Genomic DNA, 11,524 nt, shown 5'->3' on the forward strand with positions numbered 1-11,524 from the left:
TCAAGTATTCTATTTAAAATTGCAATTTACTTAAACAAGTAAATATTCACATGCCTATTAATTGACCGTCCGTTCTAGTCCTACCTTCCCCCATGGAGTGAGTGCATCTTATCTTTCCAATAACACTCCCTTTTCCACTTGCAATTTACTTGAACAAGTATGGAGTCATTTTTTAAGGAATCAGGATGATGCATTACTTGGCAACTAACTACTTACTTGTTCTTTATTCACCACGTATGCCTTTTTTTTAGTCAAAATGAATGTCACCTACTATTCACCACAGTTTAATTTGACAAATCAGTTGCTACTTGCTAGTACTCTTTTCACTGGGCAGCAACTCAGTTTTAGCCTAAAATCCCAAAACTTACCACCAATCAACAAGTAGGAACTAGCATTGTTTTCAAGGCTGGTAAGAATTTACATGCCCACAAATGACACAACTAAACAATCAGCAATCAACTTATTTATTAATCAGATTATTCTGCTTGTGAAACATTGATCCTAGAAGAAGAAGAAGAAGAACAAGGCCTAAATCGAACCTTAATGATTTAAAACATACTCAATTCAAGAATAAAACTAAATCCCTGCTGCCGAGCAAGATCAAATAGGAGGAAAGAAACTATTACTACTATTCCCAAGAGAAGGACAATGTCTGATGACCTCCGCTTGTAGAAGACCCATCCGAGGTGCTTTGGAACACGTCTTGACACAGGATGTTACTGTTCCTCATGTTCGGAGCAGGCTGTCCTTGGAAGCCAAGGTCATGAGAGGCTGCGTAAGGGGCAAAACCGTTAAATTGCAGACCAGAAATTGTGGGTCGATCACCAGCATTACTTTGGCTGGGATGGATGATACGGGATAAGCCCATGTCGGGGGTCTCGGCAGGTGATGATGACAGAAGAGAGAGAGCACGATCCGACCAGCTGTTGTTGCTACTGCTGCTGCCATCGTGACCGGCTGTAGAAGCTCCACTAATAACAGGGGGTTCAGGGACTTGTAGAAATGGGAATTGCCTCCCTCTGTACGGGTTAGAATATGAGCTTGATACCGAGTTGCTGTACAATGTTGGGTTGCTCTCCGATTTAACAGTACCCGACCAGGTAGAGTTCACCACTGAAGTAGCTGGGATCATTGGTTGGCTGCTGAATGGCAAGAATCTACTACCTAAAATTCCATATCATTTTCAATCATGAGACCTATTAGTTGACAGAATCCATGGCATTTAGTAAGCATAGTATTGAGATTTGAGACTACGTCACTACAAAACAGAATGCTGGCTGCTAGGTTAAACTCATACTAGTTGGCTCGCTCTTTAAAACATGAAATAGTGGGTCTCAGATTCGAAGTTCAAACATATACATGCACACTTTTGCCTAGAATTATATTCGCACCTAAGCCATAAGGCAGCGGCTGCGAGTTTTCCAATTACATTTACAAAAAAAAATGTAAGGTATATATAATGTGAGCAAAATATATACCTTGGCTAGCGGAAAGGAAATTTCCAGGGTTAACTGGAAGGGGTTCAGGTTGAGGCTTTCTTCTACGACGATTGTGTCCCTCGAGACGTTTTCTACAGCTTCGTTTCCCCTCATCGAATTCTCCCAAAGAGTGAAACCTAAACAATGTGTAATGAAGTGAATCTTCATCAAAGACAACAAACAAATTTGCTGGGCTGATATTTTGGGATTTGGATTAATCATAGAAGCGAACCGAGTGCTAAGATCCACAGCAAACATTAATTTAGATTAGATAGATAGAAGTCTAGAACAACACGCCTCTATCCTCTTCATAAGAATCAAAACAATAAAGCTACATAACTCATTACCTGCTGCATTGTTGACAGAAGCGTTGTTCATGACCTCCAATGGTAACCCTTGGGGTCTTGGAATGCATCTCACAAACTTTATGACGTCGATGGTAATCCCTGCACTTACTAAGGTCTGCCTTACACCCATCAACCAAGCATGAAACCACCTGTCCTGCGCTGCCTGGAGTTCGTGCTCTTTTCGATGATCCAGCTGACGATAAAAATGGATCCATGAAGGAAGTTGTTTGATCTCTGCAGCTTTGTGACAACCCTTTCCCAGAGTCACCTAACCTTCCTAGTTTCAAATCCACCAAGCTCTCTTCTTTTGCCTTCTCTCTTTCTAAGCTATTGAAAGCAAAAATCGTGGCTAATCCTCCCTTCTCCAACTCTGCCAAGTTACAGTAAACCGTGTTTGGATTATAGCCCATAAAACTCCTCCTTTCCAGATCCTTTACTCCCAATTCTTATCCTCCTATGATTTGAGTAACATAATTAGTGATCAGAGAAAGGAAAAAATTCATTAACATAGTTCTTTAATATTTCTATGCCTCATAGACATGGAAAAGAAAGACGGAGTAGTCAGCCGGTAACTGCAGAAGTGATATCCCGGGCAAAGCCATCCAACCCACTACTCTTACTCCTAATAGTAAAATATAAAAGATATACTTGGCAGAGATAAAAGATACTTAGATAAAAGATACGAGTACTAGTGTTAAACAAGCTTAAACTCTATCAACATAACTCAAGTTATAACAGTCATATTCCAAGTGTGTGTCTCAATTTTTTATTTTTTATTTTGAGAAACCACTGAAGACAAGAGGAAGACCCTTAATGTTGCAAGTTGCATGCACCCAATACAAAAGTTTGGGACACACTGACAACTAGAACTTTAAAGCACATTAATCTTCACACTGAAATAAATCAACGCAGCCATAAATACTGCTTCTTTTTTTTATATCCAATCCAAAATCATCCGGAAAAAATCAGCTGAGGCATCACGATCAAATGGAAATAATTCAACCTATTTACGACACTTTTATGCTGGACCACTGGCAGCTTACTCATAAATGCCGAAAGGGTCGCTTCAAGCAGTAATTTTTTTCCTGAAGAATAGTAAGCAGTAACATTGGTCTTCCTCCAAATAATGGTTTGGCTTGTTTTCTAAATCCTTTTTGTCAACAAAAAATCATCTATTCAAAAGAGCCTTTAGTTCAGTGTGAAACCGACTCGAAATAGGCAGGTTGAAATACATGAGTTCATTTTTGACAAGAATACGAAAGATCAGAGAATAATGTAGTACGAGTAATACAGTTAAGAGTATTAGATACATAAATTCAACAACAGCTGAAAATTTTGCGAAAATAGGTACCTGTAGTCTCTGAGGAACAAGCTGTACAGTGTAACTTTCACAGCTAATACTTATGTAATAATGAAGTTATTAGGGCAATAAAGGGTGCAGTAAAGAAAAAAAAGATAAAAACTCACATAAAAGTGTAGCAGAACAAGGACACTGATCTGAGGTTCTTAGCCATCTCTTGTTTGTCATTAACTCCATTACTAAACCAATAATAAATCCAAAATGTAAATCTAATTTGAGTATAATTTTACAAGGCTACAGTGTGGATCAGACAGTGAGAAAGAGAGAGAAAGGAAAACCAAATGATGGGGGTAAGCAGTTATAGAGCTATAGGCTTTGTTTGAGGAGAAGGACTGTGTTAAAAGAGAGGGCAGTAAATTATTGGTACAATGCTTGGAAATTTGAGTAAGAATCTTGAAACAAATGCTTTGGATTCCTTTGCAGTAAATAGAAGTTTGATGTGAGTTAAAAATAATGTGTGTTTATTACAAAGACCTTAAGAAAGAGGGTCAGGCTTCCTTTTAAAGGGTAGTAGCCTTGCAGTAAGTAGCACAAGAAAGTTGGTAAATTTGTGAATTTGGAAATGAAAACCGAAAAAACGAGTGGAAGGGAGAGGGACAGAGTGTTGTTGCTTTCAACTTTTTGGAGTGAAAAAAGATAAGTACACAAGAGGAAAGGTATGGTATGTTATTACTTTATTGTGTTTACTGTTCAGTGTGTCTCACATTGGGTTCTGTCTCCTTCCTTGGGCTTCCTCCCCCCTTTCCCCCACATCTTCACTTTCAATTTAGTATTTGGACCTTCAAATTACCTTAATGCAAGTTTTGCAATAATACAATAGCCTTCTTCACTTCATTGGTTCAACCCGGGAAATCGTACAAATCTGAGACTTGGCTTCCGAACATCCTACTCAAGATAGTGTATCCTTGTTTAAGATACCTGTGCTTCAACAATATCATTAACATTAATCCAATGCTGCAAAGACTCCTGCAAATTGCGAGGTAAAGGAAGGGTTAGATGTATGAAACTTTACCCGTGCGCAACCAACACAAGGGTAAGAATAACAAGAGACAAAAAATATCAACTATGAATAAAGTATTGTTATAGAGTACTTATTATTGTTATTAGGCAAGAACTAGCTATATAAGAATAATATTGAAAGCTCAACTAACAAGTTCATTAACCACTATTTTCTTTAGCACTTCGAATTGTTCACTATAACTATATTCCTTTGATACAATACTTTTACACTTCATTTTCTGCGATAGTATAGGAGATTTTGGTCGTTCACATGCAAACCCTATAACTCTATAAGTCTTTAACATCTATAAGTCAATGATTAAGAGAAATACAAGGACGAACTTGGCTGCCAATATTGATTATTGTGGAGGTGAAAACAAAAGAATAAAAACACATAACATCAGTAACCTTGTGAGTTCAACTGAATATGGTCCCAAAGAAGACAATGACATATGAATATGAAGCAACCAGCAAGAGACGGACCTCGCATAAATTCAAAAGATCGTGACCAACATAGAAATCATGAACACATATCAGGAAGGAAGAAAATTGCAAACACTTTTAGTTGATGACAAGGATCTACCATCTATGTCGTTGAATTGCATGTTGTATGTTATGGTTAAGATATAATCGTAGATTTGATGAAAAAGAGATTTGTAAAGTGATGAACGCCAGAAATCATACTCCTATGCTTCCTAATATGATACGGACCCTTTACACTAAGACCAAGTATATGTATCAAACTATCAACTCAAGTAAAAGTCCTTGGTACTTGCCTAGTTGGTACACAAACACAACAATGATTGTATAACAAACATTGGAGTTCTTATTTATCAATCTCTCTACAGAAATGTATTAACTAACTTGTAGTATTTCCTAATGAGATGTCTCTAAATGCAACAGCAGCAAGGCTTAAACGTACACAAATTTGGTGAAAGTTTATAACGTTAAGACTGTTACAGGGCCCCTGAAAACGCAAAGGACATAGATGCATTTGGATGGTTGTTGGATTGTAGTAGTGAGACTTGTTGTGTTTGCCTTTTCTCGCCAACTGTATTCATTCATCTTACAAGTTACAAGGCAGGCACAGAGGTATTAAAAGCGCCATTGGAAGCTACTGGTGTTGAGCAATAACAAAAGGTCCACCTCATTAAGACATGATGTTCTATCATTCAATACTTAAAAAAGCATATGTGCATATCTTACAACATCTACATCATTCTAATAACTCCAAACCTTCACTTCCTTCCGCCTACGTCACCCAACTTTACCACTGGAGGTAAAGAGTCAAACATTGTTAATTATACTTGTGTTAACAGGCTTTATCAATCAAAATTAAAAGTCTTGTACTCTTGTGTAATTCGAGCTATGAATCTAACTAGTTCACTTCTAACAGCACATATTAGATTCCTACGACTTGTTTGGTTGGGGGATTTTCATGGAAATTAAGGGAGGGAGAGTAATTAGTAATGGATAAATTGCTTGTTTAGTTAGCATAAAAGGGTCTTTATGTAATTTCAGGTAACTAGGAACAGTCTTGTCATGACTCATGAAGATCATAATTGCGGGTTGGGTCACTCATTCTCACCACTCACCTCTAAGACAAAAACAACATCATTTATTCTTAATGGAGACAATTTTCCGAATGAGTCAAGATGAAAACTACAATGAGAACCGCATAAAAGAACATCTACCGTAGTGAGTTATTTTGCTTTATTCCACCATAATTTGTGATATACAAGTCATCATTGGTCAATCTATTTTTATTTTATATGAAAAATCAATATCCATAACTAATACTCCCTCCATTCAACTTCTATCACCCCACTCCTTCAATATATGCCATGCAATCATGTTGCACAACCGTCAATTTTTTGAGGAATGTTGTGTTCAGCAACATTAAGACGAACTAAACACGCAGAATAAAATTATATACGGAGTACTTATTGTATATATTATCTATAAATAAAGATAACTATTAATAGTTTTTAAGATTAATTTTTAAGAGTAAAAATAATAAAAGAGTTAGATGAGAAGTATTTTTGTTTTGTTATTAATTGAAAATTAACCAAATCTGAGATATAATAAGATAGAGTATGATAAGGAAGTTAATGGCTCGTGCTTGGAGATGGTTTGAGTAATAATTAAATATTACTTTGCGACATGAACAAAGTCATTGACTTTATAACCTATGTTGGACAATCATGTCCATTATCCAACTCGTTCGAATAAGTTTGAAAGTCCATGACTTTAACTTAACTCGTTCATATAAAACGATGAAATAAGTTAGTCTTATCCTAAATGATGAATCTATCCCCAAGCCACCACAAAGAAGAAGAAATAGTTTTCAAGTGATGTTAATTGTGTTGTACATAAACAGTATATTGATGGGCTACTCTCGTGGAATTGAAAGGACCATTCATGTGTTAATACAAATCAAGCCAATAAAAAAACTGTACACCACCAATTTGAAAATAAGAGCTGTAATATATCGATGGGCAACAGTTGGAACTTTGGAAGGATGGCAAATGGATCATTTCCTAATAAATTAGAACAGTAAAATATGCTGGTACAGTGTACAGCAGTACAGGTAAGGGCAAGCTTGATTTCTCTACGTCACGACTCACGTAGTAGTAAGTTAAAATTCTCCTGAACACTTCCAACCTTAAAAATAGATGCAAACTTCAGGCAGAGGACTGACCGTATGAGTAATTTCTGAACGGAAATGGTAGAGAAAAAAGCTTTTAAACATTTTACCGCACAAGGCCTTTTTTTTCCCTCGGAAAAAAAAGTGCCAGGAGCGGCACGTTCTAATTGTACTCTACTATTCCATGGAAAATTTTTAATGCCTTAAAGAGGTAAGACCATCCCCAAGCAAGGTCACGTCACCGATTTGGTCGTGACCTTGTTGGGTCACCTTAATGACACTTTAAATTAGGATTAATGGCATGATTTTGGTGACCTTGAAGTACTCAGGGTCAATTGGTGACCTTCAGTTGAGTTGGTGACCCGGTAGGTGACACTCTCCCATTGGCCGGAAACAAAAAAAGGACAACCGTCAAAACAAAGGGAAGGTGACCTTTGCTTGAGTATGGTGATCCGGTAGGTGATACTCTCTCATTGGCTGGAAAGTGGAAAATAATTGGGTTGCTGACCTAGGTCGTGACCTTTTGCTTGGGAGGGTGAAAATGGGTTAAGATAATTAAAGTATGATTAAGAGAAAAAATATTGGTGACCCGATTAACTCGTAATTAAAGTGTGGAGCTTAAACATTATGTCATGTTGTCATGCCATGACATCTTGTGTCATATATAAGGGTATATAACGTGTCGATGTGGAAGACAAACAAAAAAAAAAGCAAAATGAAGAAAATAATCTCTCTCAATAGGTATCATTACATTAAAAATAATTACGAGTAATTAACATTATCTAAAGTGATAGCATGAGTATAATTCAATCCGCCATATTGGCTTTAAAATGTTTTTTCCCTACAATAGAAACTCTTCAAATAATTTCATATGCTCTCCATGAAAAAATGAACTCTCTTGGTGTTAATGTGGACATGTGGTAGAGCAGATGAAAGCTAGTTCGCCATTAAAATGGACTCTCATAAGTGGAATATAAGAGCACAACTTTGTTTTGCAATTTTTTAAAATATGAACCAAAAAAAAATGGATCCAATAATTGAGGTAGAGAGTAAGTACATAATATTATTATTGTGAAGGTAAAATCAAAATTTGCTCCAAAAATGAGAAAACGTAAATGAAAAGCAAAATAAGTGTTCTCCAAATTTTACTAATGTACATGGCCTTTGCTTCAGTCAAGCTGGCAAACCTACACCGTTTTAGAAGCAAGAAGATGAAAAGATTAGTTTAAAGTTCCCCGACCTGTCGCCATCTTTGTTCACTTTTCATAACAGCACATGCATAATATAATGCAGTAGTTATGCATTCACCAGAAAGCCCCACCCTAATTTTCCAAGTACCTACTAGAAAGAAAGGAACAAAAATAGAAAAGCAACCCTCAACTTGATGTACCGTCCAGGAAAATGTCCAAGAATATTACTCCTCCGTATCATTATGCTAAGACCCATTTGGGTCAGGTTTAACATTTTATAATATGCATTATTTTAAGGGAGGTTGATAAATACTCCCTCATATTCTCTAACATCTTCCATATTTTACCAAGATCTCCCACTTTCTTTATTTGTCTATTATTTGTGGTTATAGTAATTTGTGACTCCGCATTCTCTCTCTTACTTTCATTTATATCTATAAGAGTTTGGTTGAATATGATTGTTATTGATGATTATATGAATGATTTGTACAGCATATATATGAGTTGGTCTTGCTTAAGACGGGTCGAATATTGAAACGGGTATTTACACTCACAAAACAAATAGAGGGGACAAGGTGGGGACACCCCCATGTGCCTCCCACTATCCTCCAAATGGGCATTTTGTCTCACAAAATGGTATCCGTCTACAATTTCAGACGGATACTGCCGGTCTTAAGTAAGAATTTGTGCATATATATATAAGGGAGAAGGGAGGTTAAATAAGGCTAATAGTAGGAGCCTTTACAATAAGAATATACGGAGTACATAATAAAATCTTTGATTGCTTGATTTTAGGGACTGATTGATTGCCTTGTATCTTGAGTGATTGATTTTTGTGATTTGCTAATATTTGCAGGAATATTGTAAATAATATCCACATATCACCATACCAATAAATTTTACCCAAAACTAATGTGGAAGATCATAGTGAATAAGAGGGAGTATCACTCTATTAAAATTGTACTTTGCAATAATAAAGATAATTAAAAAAAAAAAAAAAAAAGACGGGGGACATTGGTGGAGCTTGGAGGTGCTTGTGTCGGCAAATGTGGAAAAAATGACAAGAGAGTAAAGCCTTGTTCTTTTCGGCTGAAAGGAACTAAACTGAATTTAAAAGAATTTAACTGAGATGAACGGAGTTGTGCTGAATGGAACTCAGAGAGAGCTGAAATAAGAGTTAAGTTGAGTTGACTGAACGAAACTAAACTGAATTGAATAGAGCTAAATTAAAAGTAAAGTTAGCTCAAATTAAGATGAAAAGAACAAGCAAGGTCTTCTTTAGATACGAGAAAGAACATAGGAAAGGAGAAGGGAGAGGAAGGAGGAAAAAGAAAGGAAGGGAAGGAGGCCTTGGTGAAATGGTATGTGACTCTCTTCTGTGGAAACGGTAACTTGACATAATCGAGTTTTTATCGATATGCACATCAAAATCTAAAATAATACGTAAATAAGATGCAAAGTCTTGAAGAAGGTTTGCAAAGCCAGGACACGAAAAAAGTCCCACATTAAATTTAACCATTATAACAAAATTAGCGTACCAAAAACTTACATTTTGACGTGGACAATCCTACGATGCCCCTAGCCTTCCAATGTCATATTTGCAGAACAAGAACATGGATCCAAATGTTGTAAGATTCCTACATGTATCAATAAATTTTTGAACTTGATGAATACAAATAATGAAAGTAGATTATGAACACTGAAGTGGGGACCGTTGTACCACTCACTTCTAGAGTCATATGTAAAACTAGTAAGTATGTACTTGGATTATACAGTACATCCTAAGAAGCTGATTAGGTGCCGTCATTCTCATTGTTGCTTGCGTATTATAATCTTAAACTTTGATTAGTTCATAGATACAAAATGCGCCCACTAAGAACAATTGTAAAGTGTTCACCTAAAAAGATGATCAAGGAAAGTTATGCAAGTCTTGTTTATATAAGGCTTCATTTAAAGGCTACCTAGGCTTTTCAATCGAATCAATCATCTAAAACTTCCGGATTTCTATTTTCCGGTTCAATAAACAGATCAGTTTCATGACAGAATATCAACCCCTACAGCTTGAGAAATATGATTGAATATAGGAGTAAGGCCTTTAGAAACATGGCCACATGCAACCAGACACATGGTTAACTTGTTTTACATCTGCCTAGGAGATAGAATTTTTAAAGGCTGATCTAAGGGTCAGCGCGTTATGGTATCATTGTTGCAGGAGACCCAAAACTGCAATCGTCAGCTTATTGTGGTCGAACATTCATCAGAATTAAACCACCAACAGCTTCATGTATCTAGATTTCAGTTTTAAGCAAACCAATAACAATATGGCCTAAACCAATCAACCTTTTGTCAGCCATTCAACCACAGAGGCAAGCAGCAAAGAAATAGGTACTGGAGATATATATAAGAATTTGTAACCACGTGAGAGCAGAAGAAACATTTTAAAGCAACAAGTTTTTAAAATCGGAAGTTTAATCTACCAGGCAACAACAATACCTGTTTTGAAGGGATAAGCTGAAGACGACTTCTAAGTTTATGATTCGACCAGGCAAAACATATTTGCATCAATACAAGCAGCCGTCAAACAGTTGGAAAAAAGGCGTACATGAATCCTGCCTCCTTATTTGAGGTGACAATCTTGCTGCCTTAGGTAAAACATGCAAGTCAGTATTATAAAACAAAGTGTCTTTTGAAGAGAAATACAGATTCAGATAAATTGACAAGGAAGACAATAATAAAGTCCATGAAAACTTTATATCTAACCTTTCTGAAAAGGTGTCGCGCGCAGTGGGTGGGAAGAAATGAACTGACTGCTACTTGATCTAGATCCCTCAGTGGTTTTGCACACAACACATCAACAAACACCAAAGGAACCTGTATCATTTTGTCCTGAAACAATAATTTTGCATCTAATTACCTCAAATTCAGCACTGTAACAGCTGAGGAAGTGAGATCAAATCCAGTCAACAAAAATGAAACATCACGGAGCTCATTTCAGTCGATTCAAGTCAAAATAAGTGAAACAACATACTCGGTAATTCTTTTTTTTTTTCACCGGAGGTTACCAATATGAATTTATAATTAGTCTAGACTCGAATCCTTTGAGCTTAAGAGTGTGTTTGAATCCGAAAATCTGGATGGAAAGAGACGCAAGTTGAACGATGCTTGTTAGGGAATCTAGGGTTTAGGAGTGACGGCTATACACAAACAAAAACAACGGAAATCACTAAGAAATTAAATCACATCACATATTCTCATGTATATTAATCTTGAACAAAGTCGGGGGATTGGACATGATAAATCTAGAACAAATTCAATATAAAGTGAATTATATAGTTAATCAACAAATTAACCTAGATCGATCAAAATCTTGATAAATTATCACACGAATTGAGTGAGTAATTATCCACAGAGTCTTATCCACATAATAAATTTGAAATTGATAAAAACCTGGAAATAATGAAGGAGGATGAAGCTGCGGATAGGAGCCGGGAGAACCGAAACGA

General features: G+C 36.4%; 1 protein-coding gene across 2 annotated transcripts; it reads right to left on the reverse strand.

Moving 5' to 3' along the window:
• Nucleotides 1-447: 447 nt before the first annotated feature.
• On the reverse strand, nt 448-10,609 carry LOC141644409 (squamosa promoter-binding-like protein 13A). Of its 2 annotated transcripts, XM_074453938.1 has the most exons (6): nt 10,515-10,609; nt 9,571-9,658; nt 3,293-4,151; nt 1,826-2,279; nt 1,479-1,615; nt 448-1,164 (listed from the first exon to the last, which is right to left on the reverse strand). In XM_074453938.1, exons 4-6 carry the CDS (start codon nt 2,233-2,235, stop codon nt 629-631), a joined length of 1,083 nt encoding a protein of 360 aa, XP_074310039.1. In that variant the 5' UTR covers nt 2,236-2,279; nt 3,293-4,151; nt 9,571-9,658; nt 10,515-10,609; the 3' UTR covers nt 448-628. The 2 variants fall into 2 exon arrangements, with proteins under 2 accessions (XP_074310039.1, XP_074310040.1); XM_074453939.1 differs by lacking the exons at nt 3,293-4,151; nt 9,571-9,658; nt 10,515-10,609 and adding an exon at nt 3,177-3,267.
• Nucleotides 10,610-11,524: the final 915 nt, after the last annotated feature.

This window comes from Silene latifolia, chromosome 2 (assembly GCF_048544455.1).
Source record: "Silene latifolia isolate original U9 population chromosome 2, ASM4854445v1, whole genome shotgun sequence".
In the NCBI taxonomy this organism is placed as follows: Eukaryota; Viridiplantae; Streptophyta; class Magnoliopsida; order Caryophyllales; family Caryophyllaceae; genus Silene; species Silene latifolia.

Bases quoted from the DNA above. Each gene is read 5' to 3' on its own strand.
- LOC141644409 (XM_074453938.1), bottom strand. From the start codon at position 2,235: ATGGGCTATAATCCAAACACGGTTTACTGTAACTTGGCAGAGTTGGAG. The intron at 1,616-1,825 runs GTAATGAGTTAT...CACATTGTTTAG, and splicing joins TTCTGTCAACAATGCAGCAG to GTTTCACTCTTTGGGAGAAT. The intron at 1,165-1,478 runs GTATATATTTTG...ATGGAATTTTAG, and splicing joins TTTCCTTTCCGCTAGCCAAG to GTAGTAGATTCTTGCCATTC.